General features: G+C 49.6%; 1 protein-coding gene across 4 annotated transcripts; it reads right to left on the bottom strand.

Moving 5' to 3' along the window:
* Positions 1–730: 730 nt before the first annotated feature.
* On the bottom strand, positions 731–19,946 carry TRAPPC3 (trafficking protein particle complex subunit 3). 4 transcript variants are annotated; one of them, XM_004266462.4, is made up of 5 exons: positions 14,881–15,049; positions 7,275–7,372; positions 6,931–7,030; positions 5,669–5,851; positions 731–1,437 (listed from the first exon to the last, which is right to left on the bottom strand). In XM_004266462.4, exons 1-5 carry the CDS (start codon positions 14,920–14,922, stop codon positions 1,405–1,407), a joined length of 456 nt encoding a protein of 151 aa, XP_004266510.1. In that variant the 5' UTR covers positions 14,923–15,049; the 3' UTR covers positions 731–1,404. The 4 variants fall into 4 exon arrangements, with proteins under 4 accessions (XP_004266510.1, XP_033278034.1, XP_004266509.1 ...); XM_033422143.1 differs by lacking the exons at positions 731–1,437; positions 14,881–15,049 and adding exons at positions 4,434–5,201; positions 19,878–19,946; XM_004266461.3 differs by lacking the exon at positions 731–1,437 and adding an exon at positions 4,434–5,201 and having other exon boundaries at positions 14,881–15,045.
* Between the last annotated feature and the right edge of the window lie 209 nt (positions 19,947–20,155).

Raw genomic sequence — 20,155 nt, 5'->3', positions numbered from 1 at the left:
ACCCAGTGGCCTGCTTGGTGGTTTGCGGGGTGGGGTGGGGGGTGAGCTCCTAGAGGGATGGAGGGCAGAGGACTGCTTTCAGGCCTGGCCTGGCTCAGGAGGAAAGGTCTGCAGGTCACTGAGTCCCCCCCTGGCCTGCTCACACTGAGCAATCCTTCCCCTTCCTCACCTTCCCTGAGACAGCCTGGGAAGCACGGCAGGCCTGGGTGGAGCCTCCTTAGACTCCCTCCCGAACAGCTGGGCTGGGGGAGGGCTGGGGGCTGGTGATGCTCAAAGGCAAGGGGAGGCCGGGGCTGGCTTCATGGGCCTGTAGCTCGGAAGGGCTTAGTTTTATGCTCTCGTGGGTCAGCTTGAAATTCATAATAATTTTCGAATCAGGGGCTCTGCATTTTCATTTTGCACTGAGCCCAATAAAATATGTAGCTGGGGGAATTCCCTGGTGGCGCAGTGAATAAGACTCCATGCTCCCAGTGCAGGGGGCCTAGGTTCGATCCCTGGTCAGGGAACTAGATCCCACGTGCATGCCGCAACTAAGAGTTCGTATGCCACAACTAAGGAGCCCTGGAGCCACAACTAAGGAGCCCGCCTTTCGCAACTAAGATCTGGTGCAACCAAATAAATAAATAAATACATATTAAAAAAAAAATATGTAGCTGGTCCCAGTGGAAGCCCACACTGCTCACTCAACCCTCTCTCTATGGGCGCTCCTCACTCCATTCTTACACTCAGCCAATAGTGAATAAAAATTTATTGAGCACCTGCTTTATGCTGAAAGTAGTGCTAGACGCTTGGGGATATAGCAATGAACAATAGAGGCACGACCCTGATTTCGCAAAATTTCCATCTGCACACAGACACTGACATATCCACGCACAGCAATTTTGCAAGACAATTCCCCTAATGTTCATCGTGATTGCCAGTTCATCGTAACTGCCAGTTAGGGAACACTCAGCCTATGACAGGAAATATACATGCTTCATTTTATTTTATCCTCAAAACAGTCAGCAAAGTAGGCATTATTATCCCCATTTTCCAGATGAAAAAACTGAGGCTCAGAGTTCAAATTCTTTGTCCAGAGTCACGTAACTAATAAGTTATGTGCAGAGCTGGGACTTGCCCTTGACTCTTACTTTCAACCTCTCCTCTCCTCCCCACCACCACACATGGCTTCAGCTGCTTCCCCATAGATAGAAGCTCCCAGCATCTCCATGTCCCCAGCCCCCAGCTCAGGGCTACATTTCCATTAATTGAAAGAATTCACATACAGACACACTCCCCAAGGAATACAAGGAAACAGTCACCCACTGAAATACACACACATACATATGCAACACAGAATGTACTGGATAAGAGTTTGGTGTCCAATACTGGACTATTTTGGTTCAAGTCCTAAGTCTATTGATACTATGCATTAGCTGCGTATCTCAGTTTTCTTATCTGCAAAATAGGAACAGTGATAGGGTTGTTGTGAGTGCTAAACGAGAAATCCAGGTGAAGTGCTTAGACTCGCACTGGCAAATAGTCACCCTGCAATAAAGATTAGCTGTTGCTATGAATAACATTTGTCCGCACTCACTCACACATGCCGTCACGCTCATCACACCATCTTCCCAGCCCTCCTCTAGCCTGGCTCAGTCCTTGATGCCCTCATGGCTGACAGTCCAGGCCCCCAGAGCCCGGAGGGTGGGGGGGGTGAGGGTGCTGCCCCTTACCAGCTCTGGGTCCACCAGAGAATGCTTCCTGGAGGAGGCCTCTAGCCAAGCAGGTTAGGTGAGCCAGACTGAGTTAGGAGGGTGCTGCCATGTGCCTCGGCTCCCTCCATTATTCGTACTACACCCAAGCCCTCAACTCTACTGCAGCGCCCTCCCCCCACCCCCTTCCCCACAGTAGAAACTTTCCTCTCCTGCCGCCAGAAGCGTAAATTGCCCCCAGGAATGCGCTGCATCCCACAGCTCCCCTGGCAGTGGCCAGCGGCCTTCCTGGGGTCAGGCCTGGCCCTACATCAAAGGCTGGGGATTGGTTAACAGCGAGGCTCCTCGCCTGCCGCCACCCTCCCCTCCCCTCCCACCGGCCCTCTGGCTTCCAGGGAACAGCACATGGTAGCACTTAAGCTCCGGGAGGGAGAACGGGAGGATGCTTTTCCTGCACCCACCACCCCCAGCCATTCACAATGAACTGCTTGTTAGGAGACTGTTTTAACTTTACTTAGCGCAATTTCTGCTCCCGGGCCTCTCTTGCCACCTCCTTCTCAGACCTGGATGCCCAGTACAGACGTAGGGGCAGCCAATCCACCAGAGAAAGGTGTAACCTGAATATGGAAATGTCACTGGTGCGAGTCCGGGGCAGGAACAGGACTCTCTTACATCAGGGGAACAGGGCTGGTGCTCTGGTCTCGACTCAGGAAGTAAGTGGGGGTTGGTTAGGCGAGGCCTCAGAGCTAGCTCGTCCAACTCAGGAGGCCAGCATGAGAGTTTGGGGTGTGAATGCAAGCCAGTGATTTCTTAGCCAACGTGTTCTTTCCCGCGCCCTGGGTTCAGTAGGCAGGCCCTTAGCCAGGCAGCCATGCGAGCTTTGTTCTCAGGTCCCATGGTTGTGACTAAAGAAAAGGGGCACTTTCAGGCTCTGACCAGCCTCTGAGATTTACTCCATCAGGTGCATCTTCTGGCAAACTCTGAAAACCAGGGATCCAATAGTAACTCTCTGGGACAGTACAGTGGGGGTCTGGAGACCCCTGGTGGCCAAAGGCTGCAGAGCAAGGTCTTTCCTTATTGCTCTGCCCAAGCAGCGCCAAGTCCAAAGGCCACCAGCATGGACTGCTCCAGCCACCCAGGCTCTTTGGGAAACCCCCGCCACCCCCGGCTAATCAGGTCCTCCCATACAACCAGGCAAACCTGCCCCATCCTGCTGGCTGTGCCAGTATATCATGAATGGGGAATGGCCTAGCCTGGGGGTTGCGGGGTGTGGTGTCCCAGCCTCAGTCATAGTAAAGCAAAGGGATATGTAATCTACAGCTAATTAACTTCAGGGGTGGGGGACCAGCTGTTGGGTAGCTGGGCCTTGTATGTTTGGCTTATCTGGGGAGAGGATGAGGTGATGTTCCCAATAGCTCACAGCCCTCAGCCCTTTCCCTTCCCTTAGCCCCTGGGTGCACATCACACAATTGTGGGGTTGTAACCGCGAGAACTCACTAAGGGGGCTTTGTTTCCACAGCTTGCCGACCCTGTAACGTTGCCCAAGTTAAATTCTGGGAAAGGAAATATCCAAAACCTCACGCCATACAAACAGCTGCTGGGAAGTTGGTTGTGGTCTGGGAGGAGAGGAAGGGCAAGGGCCCCCCTAGAGAAGGAAAGGGTGGTGCAGCTCACTTTTCTTGGCAGGGTCCAGGCACCACTCAAACGTTTTCCACATCTGGGGCCCAGCCTTCGTTCCCTTAATCTCTCCTTCATTCACTCAAACTCTGGTGTGACTGGATCCAGCATTGATGGGCGCTGAGGATACAGTTGACCAAAATGGGGTGCATGCCCTGGGGCCCCCAATTGTACTTGGAGGGGGAGGTAAAGAGGCTCAGAGAAGGATGGGATCCCTATACTCGGGGACACAAAAGTGATCTTTCCTCTCCTCAGCAGCTTAACCCAGCTGGAGGAGGCAGGCCGTGTGCTCTGGTGCCCCAGGACCCTTGTCCTAACCTTTATGACCAAGACACTTCAAGCACAATGCTCCCCTCATCTCAGGCCTGCCTACTAACCTCAGGGAAGGCCTGGGGCTCTGTTTCACCCCAACAGCCTGAGACCTCAAGGCCCTAGGCCAACCCCAAGAACAGTGCTACCAAATATGGCCTGATGACCTCTGATCGCTCCCTTCAAAAGCCATCCTAAGCTCTGTGACACTGAGAGGGAGCCGCAGGCCTGCTCCCCCACCCTCCCACCGTGTGAGCCAGGCATCGCGGTTAAGAACACGGGTTTGGAGTCTGGCTGGGGCTTTGAACCCTAGCTTTTCCACTTACTAGCTGTATGACCTTGGGCAACTTGGGCCCTCCTCCTAAAAATGGAATTATTGTGAATTAGATGATACGTACAAAGTGCTCGGTACAGTGATGACACATGGTAAGCACTCAATAAATGGCACCCCAATACCAAGGTTTACATGGTCTTTCTAGCCAAATCCTCCAACTTGGTGGCAAAGGGCCCAGGATAGTCCATTTTAGGCACGTCTGGGATAATGGTCTGCTTCTAGATTTTGCTACAGACAGTAGACTCAAAAATGACTGTGAATGGGCCTCATTTGCTCCCAGGTTTCCCAGACTCTCTGGTCCATGGGAAGAAGCCATTCCTAGACCAAATGAAGTCAAGGTAGGGCACAGGAACTTTTAGCAGGTCTCCTCACCCCACTGTAACAAAATTCCCAGGGCTGAGCAGAGAAAAAACATGACATGATTGGGATTTCACTCAAGAATATGTCTTTATTGAAGAACTTGTAAGAAAAAGAGATGGACCCTCTGTAAAAAGAGGAGATCTTGCCTCCAAACAGCAGGAAGGAAAGAGAGGCCTGGGTGGCCTCCCAGAAGTCAACGTTTCTGGCATGACTGGTTCCCCTTTCCTGGCAAGCACTACAGTGTGTCACACTACAGCTAGCAAATCCGACCCACCCCTCCCAGCTTCTCTTCCCCTGTCCCAGTGAATCCTGGATTCCCTACGGCCATTCACCAATGACTTTCTGAAGACCCAGGGACAAATGTGTTAGGCTTGCCTCTTAATGGGGTCAAAGTGGGTTCTACTTTGGAAAATTCAAACAGGAATGTAAACTGGTTTGAGCTCTTTCTAGTCCAACCAAGGATGACTACATCCAGCCCCTCTGAAGGGAAAGGGAGCAAAGAATTTCCCTCCTGAATGTGCATACTTGTAGGGTAAATGGACTATATCACAGTCCGCTGTTTATTAACATGGAGAAGGGAAACAAGGTTAGAAGAATATATAACATCCGTGTTAAACAGTCACTGAGTTAACTCTAGAGAGCAGAGGGAGCACTGAGGCTTCCTGACTCCAACAAGGCTCCTGCCAGCTACGCTGAAGTCCTGGGGACGGTCATTCCTCTCCAGCTGGGAGGTTGTCCTCAATCCGCCTGATGAACCTCATCCGGATTTCTGTCACACCGTCTCCTTTCAGGGTGTCCTGGACAAATTTGGCCTCCACAGCCATCTGGACCTAGGGGACAGTGCAAAAATGAAGGGGCGGCTGCCTAGCCACAGCCTCTGGGAAACCACCAGGGACGGGGCTATAACTGACTCATCCACAGTAGCCTAAACAAGGAGGCTGGTTTCCACATGGACAAGATTGCCAGTTCCTGTGCAGAAGGCAGTGGTCCCCACCCAATAAGGGAGACTTAGCAAAGAACACTCACAAATCAAACTGTCACCAAATAAGCCAATCTGGGAACAGATGTTCCTGGGCTCTGAGGGCTGAGCGCACCACCTCCCAGCCTAGCAGGGAGCACCAACACCATGTGGAGATTTCCAACTTGGATCCTACACTTGGCAGCATCACCACCTCAGGCAGCGAAGCACTGGGGTGAGCTAAAAGCCCTTCTTTTCACTCTCCCATTCATTCGTTCAAACATTTATTAAGACCTTACTACATTTCAGGTGTCTCAAAAGGTAAAGAGCTGCACTCACCATCTCCAAGGCTCCTCGCAACACCCCACACAAGAGATTGGAATAAATAAGGGACGAGTGGTTATCAGGAAGTTCCACAAAGTCCACCAAGGGATTATTTTCCAAAATGAGGGAGAATTCGTCACCAGCTGGGCTCCAATTGGTGATGCTTGGAGTGATGCCCAAGTACATCTTGAACGCCACCTGTCAAAAAACACACAATGGCCCTATGAGGAAGAGTAGTAGGGGCTGTACGACAGGGAAGGTGATGTGATGGGACCAGCAAGGGGAACTAAATGGTTCAGGAAAAAAACTGTGGCCTCTGCAAGACACTGAAGCTTCAGGTATTCAAGGCAAAAAGGAAAAGCAACTGTGCACAATTCCACACCCTTCTCCTTCAAGGCATCATACAATTAGGTGACAACTTGCTGATTACCTGCACTTCTTAGTGGAAAGGAGCACTGATCTTCTGACAGGGGTGGCTGCCCTGAACCAGCATCTAACCACAGAGCAGTCCCAACACACTTTCCTGTCCTCTCTCTCTGCTATCTGAACCCTTCTTCTAACACCACAAAGCTATAGGTGTTGTATCATTTATTATTAACCCTATAATATGTAACACTAATAGTATTAATAGCAAACACTTTCTATATACATGCTGCAGTAAGGGCATTCATTTTACCTGAACGCTCATGTTCATTTTTTCATTTACTCCTTACAGAAACCCTATGAGGTAGCTCTTATTTTCTTCATTTTAAAGATGAGGTAACTGGTAATTAAAGAAGTTAAAAATAACTTACCTAAGAACTACTAAATATTGGAGCCAGAATTTGAAGCCAGGTTTGTCTGTATTCTTTATTTTTTTTCCCCTATTTTTTTTTTTTTTGGATGTGGACCACACTTCCCCGGCAGTCCAGTGGTTAAGACTTCACCTTCCAACAAAGGGGGCACAGGTTTGATCCCTGGTCGGGGAGCTAAGATCCCACATGCCTCACGGCCAGGTTTGTCTATATTCTTAACCCCCATGCTACTCTGCTACATCTGCACAGTTGAAGAGATCTGGCTTTGATTTTAGTGGGTCTTTAATCCACAAGGATGATCCCAACCATTCTTCCCTTTCTCATAATCTGTGTTATTCCTAAACCACCAGGAAGGCTTCTTTGGTCCAAACAGCTGCCTAGCTATTCTTCTGGAATAATAAGGGCCTTTCTAAGGGAGCGAGTGGTAAGCAGTGCCTTCCAATGGCAATCCTTCAGTGTGGCCAGGTGGCCCAGGATAATGACCTTGGCAATGACATCTGCAGTTTCCCGGAAGTCATGGCACCTCCCGACATTTGACCGTGCCAAGAAATCTTCAATCAGTCGGACTCCAATGTTATAGCCCCTGGGAAAGAAATGAGAGAACAGACTATATTATGCGGTCTGAATGTCTTATGTCTGAACATAAGGCTGTTGGTGGTAAAGGGAAAACTAGGACAATCCCAAAACACCCCAATAAATAAGCAGTGGAAACTGTACCCAAAGTGTTGGTAACGAGAGGGAACCCTGTTCTGGGCCCTAAGGGACCACGTAGATTCGGTGCACTCAGGAGTCCCGTTACTGACTCTCCCACAGAGGAGCTCACTCACATTTTGTCCAGCTGTTTATTCACATCTTCATCATTCTCATAGTCCTTGCACAGTTGGGTGACTAGAGCCCCATAAGTCAGGGTGAAGAGCTCAGAGCTCTAAAAGAGATTCAAAAGGCAGTCAGGACCAAGCCACACAGAAAAGCAAGTTTGGTGAGAGTCTGGATGGGCCTCAATGCAACTGTCAGAATTCAAAGGAAGGTTACTTGTGTCTGGTGGGAAAGACCATCACCCCCTGTGGAGTAGCCAAAGAATTTAGCTCCCTAGGGTCAACGTGTCAGGGCTGAAACTAGACCCACTAAAAAACAGGCTGTGAAAGGCACCTCACGCACTGAGCAGTCACCCTTCCAACACACCAAGGTGGACTTCTGCTGACCCAGGGTCCCACCACAGCTGCCAAGCCTAACTGCACTCCCAAGGCCCCATCCAGGAGCAGCAGGGGTCCCAGGGGGAAGGAAGGAAGTACCAGATGAAGTCCACTGCACTAAGTCACCAACATGGGAAAAAATAATGTTTCTCTTGACACATAGCTAAAGTGTTTGCAGGAAAGGGATAACTCTGAAAGGAACACAATCTTTTGTGTACCTGGAACACAATACTGACCTGGACTGGTTTCTATTACAACCACAGTTGAAAGCACAGAAACTCCCAGATAAAGAATCCTGTCACCTACTTACCAAAAAACAGAGAGATGTGGAAGGTGAAAGGAACAGCAAATACCAAGACTACAGAATAAAAGCAGCAGGTTGGGGGAAAGGTATTATCGGAGTTAAAGTGAGAAACGTGTTAGCAGCACATTTGGATCAATGTACTCATACAGAAACATGGCTGGAAAATCAAGATTGCTACCCAACCAGTCCTTTCTTTTTCTTTTTTTTGTGGTACGCAGGCCTCTCACTGTTGTGGCCTCTCCCATTGTGGAGCACAGGCTCCGGACGCGCAGGCTCAGCGGCCATGGCTCACGGGCCCAGCCACTCCGCGGCGTGTGGGATCTTCCCGGACCGGGGCACGAACCCGTGTCCCCTGCATCGGCAGGCGGACTCTCAACCACTGCACCACCAGGGAAGCCCCAACCAGTCCTTTCTGAATGGAGGCTTGTCAGACTTGGAGCAGAGCACCTCTCTGTCTGCAAGTCTTCGGGGGAAGAAAGTACAACTAACATTAAGGTCCAGGCTCCCACGGCCCAATGCTCCTCACCTCATCCCCATGGCCTGGTGAGGAGGTCACTGCAAGAATAATAATGTGAGGGACTTCCCTGGTGGCACAGTGGTTAAGAATCCGCTTGCCAATGCAGGGGTCACAGGTTTGAGCCTGGTCTGGGGAAGATCCCACATGCCGCGGAGCAACTAAGCCCATACACCGTAACTACTCAGCCTGTGCTCTAGAGCCCACAAGCCACAACTACTGAACCCACGTGCCACAACTACTGAAGCCTATGCACCTAGAGCCTGTGCTCCACAACAAGAGAAGCCACTGCAATGAGAAGCCCACGCGCCACAATGAAGAGTAGCCCCCGCTCGCCACAACTAGAGAAAGCCCGCGTGCAGCAATGAAGACCCAACGCAGACAAAAATAAATAAAATTTTTTAAAAAAGAATAATAATGTGAATGCCTTTTGCTTACATACATTCTATTTTTCATTATCTCATTTTTCACCCCACAATAACTCTGTAAAGCAGAAAGAGCAGAAACTAATCTCATTTTAGAGATGAGGAAACTGAGCCTCAGAATGGTTCAGTAATTTGACCAAGGACAGATAATTATTATTTTTATTTTTTAAATATTTATTTATTTATTTTTGGCTGCGTCACGTGGGATGTTTCATTGCGGCAGACAGGCTTCTCTCTACTTGTGGTGCGCAGGCTCAGTAGTTGCAGCATGTGGGCTTAGCTGTCCCACAGCATGTAGGATCGTAGTTCCCCAACCAGGGATTGAACCCACGTCCCCTGCATTGGAAGGCGGATTCTTAACCACTGGGAAGGCGGATTCAGACCACCAGGGAAGTCCCCAAGAGACAGCTAACTATTGACAAAAGTAACTTGGGGGGATGAAAACCAGGAGTTTCTAAGCCAAAGTTCATTCTGTCCACTGTTCCCCACAACTGCAATATTAATAACCTTCCCTAAAAAACAAACAAATAAAAGGTACTGTACCAGGGAGTCAAAGAGAATCAGTTTCAGAATAAGTAAGCTCTTTGAATTCAACTAAAACAGATCAGGATGTCTCCAAGAGACCATATACCAAATATGGCAATTAAAGGGAAGCTATTAAGGAGGAGAATAATTTTTAGTAAAGCTAAGGGTTTGGCACTAGAATGGCTTAGGCATGAATGGATGGAGACAATCCAGCAGTAACCAGTCCACAGAGTTGGCACCACGGCATTAAATCAGGAGATCTTTCCTTCCATTATTAATGAGTCCTTGGACGGAGACTCCAAGAGCCTCAGCCCACCATGATGCCAAGTAACATGCATATCACGATGTTACCAAGCATTTTATACATGCAGCAGCCCCCAGGTTACCAATAAGAAAAACCAAGGTCCTAAACAGATCTGTCGGTGGCCACAGAATCAATATGCCTGGGATCTGGGAATAGGGTCCCTGATGCAGGTTCTCCACACCCTCTCTTAATTTGTAAGTCTATCTCCATCTTCAGTTATGAACCAAGCATATTTGGAATAGTGCATGACATAATTACACAACTTAAAGGTCTTCAGACTTTAAAAATAGGAATGAGCTGTGGTATAGAAAATATCATTCATTCAAAGTTTACTATGTACCAGGAACTACCTAACAGGAGGGAAAGAGGTAATAAACTGAATAAATAAAATAAATGGTTTGCCAGATGGTGAAAAGTGCTACGGAGGAAAATAAGCACAAAAGGAGATTTATGTTTACCTGTATGTATGTGTGTGTGGGGGTTCAGTTTTAGATAGGGTAGTCAGAGAAGGCCTCATTAAGATGATATTTGTGCAAAGAACTGAAGGTAGTAAGGGTATCTGGGTGAAAAAATTTGAGGCAGTAAGTGTAAGGCCCTGAGGTGGGAGTATGTCTGACATGAGTGAGAAACAGCTAGGAGACCAGTGTGATTAGACAGTAGTAAACACAAGAAAGAACAGAAGAGGAAGTCAGAAAAGTAACAAGTGGTTGCAGAGTCTGAAGACCCTTATAACTTAAGGTTCCATGGGACCTTAAAGGTCAACCAATTCAATCAGTCCCATTTCTTCACTGAACATAAGCACATTCTTCCAACAGAAACATGAATCTCTTCTGCAAAACTTCTACTTTCAGACTGCTTTAATTATGTTTAATAATAATGATCACTAACATTTATAAAACTTTCAGAGTGTCTTCACAGATACTTATTGAGCTTTATAACAACCATGAGAGGTTAGCAAAACAAACATTATTTATCCCCATTTTACAGGAGATAGGTTAAGTAACTGAGACTCAGTCTTCTTAGAGTTGAGCACTGTCCTGTAAGTTATTATGTCCAAAAAAAAAGGTATGTCATCCTAAGCCACTGCTTAATCTCCCTGAACATCAGCTTTTCCCATCTGCACAATGGCGATAGTATTATCTGCCCTTCAGGGTTATCAATAAGATAATATGTGTAGAGTACCTGCTGCACAGCACCTACTCAAGAAATATATATTGTGGGACTTCCCTGACTTCCCTGGAGTGGTTAAGACTCCGAGCTTCCAAGGCAGGGGGCACGGGTTCGATCCCACATACTGCTCGCCAAAAAAATAAATAAAAGTAGATATTGTTATTTTTGGCCTTAAACTGGTTCTCTGTGGTGTGGTGCCAGAAAACACCCTGAACTAGGTTCAGAGAGGGAGATTCTGAATCGCTATAAAGAACTTTAAAACAATTAGTAAGGCATATAGAAGGATGCTCGGTTTATAGTCAGAAGACCTGGTTCTGAGTATGGACTTGTCACTAGTTGTGAGACTTTACCTAAGTCACTTCACTTTGCTAAACTTCAATCTTCTCCAACAAAAACAGTAACAGTGAAATATGTCATGCCAATCACAGGGTTGGGAGGAGGGCCTAATGAGATCCTGGACTTAAGGATGCTTTGCAGACCAAGAAACCACAAGAGTGGTTTCACACTGGCAAAGCCAAGTGCTTCAGGCACAACCTGAGCAGAGTAGGTAAGCCAAGCCCTACACTCAGGTAAGCTACCGCACGGTTTTCAGGCAGCTTGCAGTCAGCGCCCCAAACAAAACATCAAAACTCCTTAAGGGGCTGATCTTTTGAGCTAATGCTCCAAGATACTTATTAACAGTCATACTTACTATTTTTGTCAACACAAATAATCCAGTGTGACTGCTCCCCAGCAGCTGGGGAAGGAAGGTCAGTAACAGGACTCAGTCCATCCCTCTTCTGTCACTCTCCAGCCTCCTGTCATGGAGATTCTGAGTGCTGCTACTCAAGTAGTAACTCACCTGAGCTCTGGAGAATAGAGCCACAACACAAAAGAAGGGCAGGCCTAAACACACAAAGGTTAATAGCTTTACTAATAAGGATGCTTGTATGGTGACCATTTTGCAGTGTACAGTAATATCGAATCACTATGTTGTACACATGGAACTAACATAGTGTTGTAGATAAACTATACTTCAATTAAAACAAAAAGGATGCTGCGAATTCCCTGGCGGTCCAGTGGTTAGGACTCTGTGCTTGCACTGCAGGGGGCACAGGTTCGGTCCCTGGTTGGAGAACCAGGATCCGACAAGCACGGCAGAAAAGAGAAAAGGCTTGCTAGCTGACATTTACTGAGTGTCAACTGTGTTCTCAGGTGCTCTATCACACTGGTAGCTTTACATGCGATACCTCAGTTCATCCTCAGAACAACCTTATTATACTATTATTACCTTTTTAGTGGGAGTTTCCTAGTGGCCTAACAGTTGGGATTCCAGGCTTTCACTGCCATGGCCCAGGTTCAATCCCTGGTCAGGGAACTGAGATCCCGCAAGCTGCTTGGTGTGGCCGAAAATAAATAAATGAAGATGGTGAAACTGATGCTTAAAACAATGAAGAGGGCTTCACTGGTGGCACAGTGGTTGAGAGTCCACCTGCCAATGCAGGGGACACGGGTTCGTGCCCCGGTCCGGGAAGATCCCACATGCCGCGGAGCAGCTGGGCCCGTGAGCCATGGCCACTGAGCCTGCACGTCCAGAGCCTGTGCTCCACAATGGGAGAGGCCACAACAGTGAGAGGCTCGCATACCGCAAAAAAAACAAAACAATGAAGACACTTGGTCAAGGCCACATAAGTAAGCAGTGAAGCCAGGACTCAAGCCCAGGCAGTACCATACTTCTGTGTTGTGTGTTTTTCCACCTCTCTCATAGAGTATGTGCTTCTCAAGGTTAGGGACTAGGACTTCATCTCTGCATTTCCCACAATGCTTTGCACAGAGCTGGGACTCAGGAAAAGTTTGCTAGACAAATGGGCTGTTTCTGTTTACACAGACAAAAGGCAGAGATCTAATTACTTGGGCATATTAACCATTTAAGTTTTGGAAGGCTTACCTGGGAACGCAGCACTTAGCAGAAGGTTGGGCTGATTGGGAAGTGGGCTGCTAGAGGGGGAGACTCCAAAGGCAGAGAGGAAAGGGGAGCATGTCAGAACCAGGTGGCTACAAAGAGGATCATGTGACAAGCCTCGAGTGGGTACCAATAGGAACTGAATGACAGGATGCACCAAACCTTCATGTCATTCATTCAATATAGATTGCCTAGTGCCAACCATCATTCTAGGTGCTGGGAATGGAGCAGTGAACAAACCAACCCCTGCCCTCATGGAGTTTACATTCTCATGGGGGAGACTGAAAATAAACAAGTAAGTATAGAATCTACAATGAAATATTTTAAATGAAATAGACAGTGCTTGAAGAGAAACAGAGTAGAGTAAGAGGATAGAGAACTAGTCAGGTGGTCAGGGAAGCCCTCTTTGAGAAGATGATATCTGAGTAACTGAATGAGGTGAGGAGTAGCTAACTAGTCTCTGGGGAAAGAAGTTCGAAGCAGAGACTACAGCAGTAGCAAAAGCTTTGAGGCCTGAATGCGCTGCTGCCCCTCCCTAATTCCCTCACTTCACCAAAACTGAGTGAATACTGAGGGCTGGGGGGGGAGGGGTGTGTGTGGAGACTGAAGGTTCCTGCTAAAATGGTATTAAAAGTTTCAATATTGGTTTCAGGTTTTTAAAAAGGGTACAAAATAGAGCTAGATATGAAAACTAAACAGGAAGACTTCTCATATCCATTCATATCATAGGAAAAGGAGAGGAAAGCAAACATTTACCATGCCCCATGCATTTTACACTACCTCACTTAATCCTAGGGAGGTATTATTGTCCCCATTTCATAGATAAGGAAATTGAGGACCAATGAGAATTCCAACCGATATCCATGCTTTTTCCCCTACATGACATTGTTGCCTAGCAAAATATTCTCTCCTTTTTCTTTTTAATTCAGTATTTCCTCCAAAATAGGAATTCACAGTGTATCTTCGCAGGCCCACAAATCCTCCCCAAATGTAAGTAAATGTCTCTGTATATGTTTGTCTATTTACTATTTCTGCGAGAGGATCCACAGCTCTCATCAACTTCTCAAAAGGGATCTGAGAGAAAAAGTACAGTACTACTCTGGAGTAATAGGGTCTCCTGCTGCCCATTTTTGGTGGCTGTTCCTGGTATAAGATGCAAAGGTGTGAGGGAAGTTTAGTCATCCCTTCTAGAGCTGAGTGTCAACAAAAGGTCCCTGGTCTGCCCTGCATGCAACCTTCAATAACTCAGTCTGTAAACTGGAAAACAAGACAAACGGGCAATTCTGGAGGAAATAAGAATATGCCAAAGAAAAGGAACACCTGTCAAGAAGTCCCCTCAGTTTGGATAAAAACATCATCCACGTTACTTTCCAGGCCCAGCCCCCATCTGCAGCCAAACTTCATAGGACTAGATGGTGTCCCACTATTCCCAGGCCAAGGAGGGAGCCTGCCCGCCATTCGCCAGAGGAAGAGCACTTACTCCCTACTCTGGCTCACCCCTTACACTTGCCTTCTGGCAAAACCAGTAGCTGAGTGTGAGAGACATTATGGTCTAGTAGTCTGAAGCATTAGCTTTGGGGTCAGAGAGACATGGGTTCATCAGATCCTAACTCTTCCTAGCTGTAAATCTGGGCCAGTATGCAACCTCTCTGAGCTTTAAAATGGCGATAACATTATCCACCTGAGAGTTATTTTGCGGATTAAATGATAACGGACGTAAAATGCCAGGCCCAGTACCTAACACACAGTAAGAGAGCAACAGTGGGAGTTACTGTTATTGCCGCCGTCCTTGTTGGTCTTGCACCCAACTGCACTCGGGGGAGGGGTCTCCGAGCTACTCCAGGGGCCCTCCAACCTGCCTCACACCCGGGACCACCCCGGAGCGATTCTCCGCTCTCGACCCACCAAGGAGACTCCTCCTTCCTTCCAGCGGAACCACCCACTCCCAGCGCTAGCAGAAGGAGCTTTCCCAGTTGCGACTCGCGCCCCGCGCCGGGCCCCTTCCCCAGAACACCTCCATTCCGCCCCGCCCGCCGAGGTCACACGCTCCGGTTACCATTTTCTTGCTCTCGGTGCCACGGTTCGCCTGCCTCGACATGGTGCTGGCCGCCTTACCCCACCACAACACAGACCCACTCGGTGACCCCTTCTAACACCGCTGGACCCACTTAGCGGCCCCACGGCATTCGGGATTGACCGGCACCGACTCACCGCGCCTGCGCGGCCTGCCGCGGGGCACCACGGGACTCGTGGTCCGGCCAAAGAGGGTAATTCCCGCCCAGGAAACGTCGGACTACAACACCCAACAGCTCCACTGGCAGCACCTTAATGTAGCAGGACTACAACTCCCAGAGTGCTCCGCGCACAGCGGACTCTTGGAGCCTGGCTTCCCCATGGGCTGCGTTATGGCCGCTGGGTGGCGTCCGCGGCTTGCTGTAATCCTGTATCATCCACAAACTTCCCTTTCCTCCCCACCACCCCAACCCCTCCACTCCCCCATCTCCACTCAGTGATGTCCGCAAATTCCTCTCTCGCCGGGGATGGTCTTGGAAAGTCCCTCTTTCAAACTAGCTTCTTGCGCTGTTGCTTTAATTCAGAGCCAGAACCTCCCAGGATGTCCCAGAAAACTGGCCATGGCTCATACACAGATCTGGCTGCTTCTTTACAAAAATATTCAATGACCACCTACTATGTGCCAAGCATTTCATCAGTGGCTTTCTCTTCAAACTGTCATCTGCCTCTAAACCCCAAACGCAGCCAGCGCCTGCATCCTACCACTGTGGCCTCCTGATGAAATATCCAGGCTGATAAAGTTCAGGTCACTTTCTCCCTCTCCCTCCCCTAGAACAAGTACACAGCCTGGTTCCCAGAAAAGAAAGATCACCGGTGTTTGTAGCAGTCAGTCTTGGATTTCAATCCCAGCTTTGCCATTTTAGGCAAATTGCTGGATCTCTCCCAGTTGTTGTGAAGATTGGTGAGATATGTATGCAGGCACTTGGCACAAAGTAAATGTGCATTCCCTTTCTTCCAGCCACTCTCTAAAAACTCAGCCCAGCAAACAGGCCCCACAAATACCAGGGGAATGTGCTGGCCGCACCCTCACCCATCACCAAGGGGAAGTCCTACAGTCTATAGCTCTTTGATTGCAGCCCCAGCCATCCCTCCCTGGCTGGTCAATGCTGAGGGGGCTTGGCTGGGAGTCCCTGAGCACCTTCTCCTCACTTAGGAGAGCCTGACTCTGCGGCAGCTCCATTCTAGCCCCTAGCCTTCACCATGACAACCAGCTTGCCCAGACGTGAGCCATCCTGGCTATCCTGGCTGGGGGAGTGGGGGGGTTGGGCAGCAGGCTGCTCAGTCTGAAAGCCAGCACCCAAGATTCCCCCAGTCTGTCCCTCCCGTGCAGGATCAATCATTATTATACTCTTCTCCCTGTGGCACAGACATTCTGGGGCCTTCCTAGAGGCAGTGACCTTTGACTCTCCCTCCTGTGTCAGTGCCTTGGCTGAGGGTTCTGGGAAGGAAGACGAGGGTCGGCTGGGGGTGAGGATGAGGAAGCAGGGGTGGGCTAGCCCTTGGAGGCCAGCAAAGCTAGAGAAGAACCTCCTGCATTCCCAGGAGAAAGGACAGCTGAGGTGAAAGCTGCAGTTGGCTGGCCTGTCTGTTGGTCTGGGCTCCTCCCTGCCGGCTGCCCTTGGCTGCCCACAGAAACCTGAGTCACAGTCACAGCCAGCGCTCCACCCCACCCAGCCTACTGTCAGGCAGGGTGGGTCTGGAGAGACTGAAGGCGGAGCCTCTCCCCGCCCATCTTATAACCTCTGAGATTCTTCCTCTCTCTGCCTGTGATTCCTCCTTTTGGAATTCCTCTTTCTCTTTGGGACTCCTCCTTGGAAAGTCACCAGTACTGAATTGAGGGTGGGGGTGGAGTCCACCTCAGGCTAATCTAGAGGGTCTCCTCCTGGCTCCTTAGCGACTTCTTCAAGGGCTCTCATTCCCAGCTCCCAATCCCTCTTCGTCACCCCTGGGGCCAGGACATTTAAGAACACCAGGCACCCCCTCCCCACCCTCATCTCCTTCTCCCAGGAAAAGAATGCAGCAGGGACAGCTTCCCATCCCTAGCAGGGACTCTAGCCGCCCCTTCTCAAGAACCCAAAAGATTGAACCTCTTTAGTCCTGGATCTGAGCTCCTCCCCCTCCAATCCCTCTCTGTTACTTCCCCTCTGCAAGAGCTGAAGGGAGGGAGGCCTTTTTGCAGCTGGTGTCAACTTTGTCCTTGAGGACATTCCCCACCCCCAACCCCAGAGGGTGGGCCCTGAAGGATACAGCTTCCCAGCAGAGTGGTCTGTGTTAGAGACCCCTTCTTGCTGCAGCGCCTTGGGTGTAGGGTGGGAGTCAGAATCTGATATCTGTTCTCTCAAGCCGCCCCCACCATGAGGCCCCTCCTACTTCCTACTTGTGTGGGAGTGGAGACAGCCTCCAGGGCTTTGGTCAAATCTCCCAGTGATTTCCTTCACCTCTCCATCAGGTTCATCTTGGATCCTGCCCCACCAAACCTAGGAGGTTGTAAACGCTCGTGCTCCTGCTCTCCCCCTAGGGGGATCAGGAAGAGAACGTGTATCTGATTTCCATCCAGTGTCCTGTCTCCTAGCCCCAGCCCAGCCTCATGGTGAAACTAACAGCTCATTCAAGCCTGTTTCCGTGGAGTGGGGAGGGGACTGCCCTGGGCCGTAGGGGAGGAACAAGGGAGGTCACAGAGTTCCCAGCCCCTCACTGAAGAGGGCAAGACATTCTCAGACCCCTGTGATGTTGCAAGTGCCCTGCTTGCTCCTTCTCTGCGATGTCTAATACGTGGAGGGCTACATGGAGCACTTTCACTCAGCCCCAAACTCACAGACACCCACTCTAAACCCCATCAGTTGCCGGGGCCTGGGACCCACCAAGGATCCTGGTCAATTAGCGGGCAAACGAAGAGGAGCCCAGTCCATATGCCTACTCCGACTGCATCAGTCACAGGACATCGGTGCTCTCCTGGCTCCCCTCAGTCACCTTCCCAGGACTTGCTGTGCAGGAAGCCTCCCGGGGCTGGCCAGGAGAACTGTCCATCAAGTTGTCTAACTCCCAGATGTCCCCACCACTAGCATTTTGCGAGGAGGTAGGTGCAGGTGTCTCCACCCTCAGTCTAGGGAACGGCTCCTCAATCTTGGCAGCATTGACATTTTGGGCCGGATGATTCTTTGTTCAGGAGGTGGTCTTGTGCGTTGCAAGATGTTAAACAACATTCCTGGTGTCTAAGTACTAGATGCCAGTAACACCCCTAGTTGTGACTACCACAGAGGCCTCTAAACATTGCCAAATATCCCCTGGGGAGCAAGATTGCCTCTGTTGAGAACCACCGAGTAGGCTAATACCATATGCTGTCTCTTTGCAGGGGGCTCCTCCAAGTCAATCCTAGATCATTAGACATGATGGAGGATTTCCAGTTCTAAAGCACTGCTCACTCTTCTCCTTCTGAAGAACCTTCAACAGCTCCCTAATATCTATATAGTGTAGATCATGGCACCAACTGGCATTCAAATCCTCCTATATAGGCCATCCCTGTCCTATCTCTTCATCTTCAGCTCCCACTTCCCCCTCTACTATTTTTTTTTCTATTTATTTATTTAGTGAGTTAGTTAGTTTTGGCTGTGTTGGGTCTTTGTTGCTGTGCGTGGGCTTTGTCTAGTTGTGGCGAGTGGGGGCTACTCTTCGTTGCGGTGCACGGGCTTCTCATTGCAGTGGCTTCTCTTGTGGAGCACAGGCTCTAGGCACGTGGGCTTCAGTAGTTGTGGCACGCAGGCTCAGTAGTTGTAGCTCATGGGCTGTAGAGCGCAGGCTCAATAGTTGTAGTGCATGGGCTTAGTTGCTCCGTGGCATGTTCCCCCTCTACTATTCTTGAGCTCTAGCTATAGAGGGTATCTCACTATTCCCACCAATATATGTCTTTGTCCCTACTGTATCCTCAAGATTGTGCATGGGGGTGGGGAAGAACCATCCCAGATGGCTCTCCCCTACTGGGTTCTGTTCGTGAATTCTGAGTCTAGTCACTACCTGGCTCAGTGTGGGCCTGGTCAGCTCTGGAAGATGCAGGACCTGAGGTCTCTGACCTCACAAAGGACAGTGCTGGACTCTACCATCCACATGGTCCCCTCACCCTGCAGAGGGGATGGCTGACAACAAAGATGGGGGATCTGATTCTAATCCTAATCTGCTTTTACTTTTTTTGGGGGGGGGTAGGAGTTTATTAATTTATTTATTGTTGCTGTGTTGGGTCTTCATTTCTGTGAGAGGGCTTTCTCTAGTTGTGGCAAGCGGGGGCCACTCTTCATCGTGGTGCGCGGGCCTCTCACTATCACGGCCTTTCATTGCGGAGCACAGGCTCCAGACGCGCAGGCTCAGTAGTTGTGGCTCACGGGCCTAGGTGCTCCGCGGTATGCGGGATCCTCCCAGACCAGGGCTCGAACCCGTGTCCCCTGCATTAGCAGGCAGACTCTCAACCACTGCGCCACTAGGGAAGGCCCTGCGTTTACTTTTGAATGCCCATCATCATCATCATATTTGTTAAGCACTTCCTATATGCCAGGCTCTGTGCTAAGCACTTCATCTGTGTTGCCTTATTTAACCTTTACAGCGACCCCATGATACCTCATGGTATTATTATTTTCCTGATTTTATAGGTGAGCTAACTGGGTTTCAGAAAAGTTAAGACAGTAGCTTAAGGTTACCAGCTCCAGTTGCAGACGTTCTAGCATCATCCTTTTCTAATGTTTTTGGACTGGGCAAGGTAGTATTCCCTCCCTGGCCCTCGAAGAGGGTTCAGTCCCCCATCTACTCACTCCTCCCAGGACAGTCTGCTCCCAGGTTGCCTGGGATCCAGAACCTTTTGTTCCCAACCCTCCCCCTTGAAATGACTGCTCTCTGGAGCTGCTCAAAGGAAGGAGACACTGGCAGGAAAGGGGGGCAGGAGGACAACATATCGCTGGGCCTAATCTCTGGGCAATGGAGAACTAGACAACTGACCTTCTGGAGGTCAGGACAAAGGGCAGGGATTGGGTGCACAGGGCCCAGCTGCATCTGCTCCTTCCACCCCTCAGTCAGTCCCTGCAGCAAGCACCGTCATCGATTCACCTTCCCAGCAAGCTTCCGCCTCTCTGCCCAGGCTGGGCCCGACTTGGCATGAGGCCCCACCTCAGCTGGCACTAAAAAGGGGATTCGGGGATCCACTCCCCCGTGCTGGGAAGCAGGACTTCTTGGGAAGGGGAATCAGAAGGGACTCACTCACTCTTTTGACAGGACAC

Source organism: Orcinus orca, chromosome 1 (assembly GCF_937001465.1).
Source record: "Orcinus orca chromosome 1, mOrcOrc1.1, whole genome shotgun sequence".
Lineage (NCBI taxonomy): Eukaryota > Metazoa > Chordata > Mammalia > Artiodactyla > Delphinidae > Orcinus > Orcinus orca.
The sequence above is the reverse complement of the archived record's forward strand: the minus strand, read 5'-3'. Positions and strand labels throughout refer to the sequence as shown.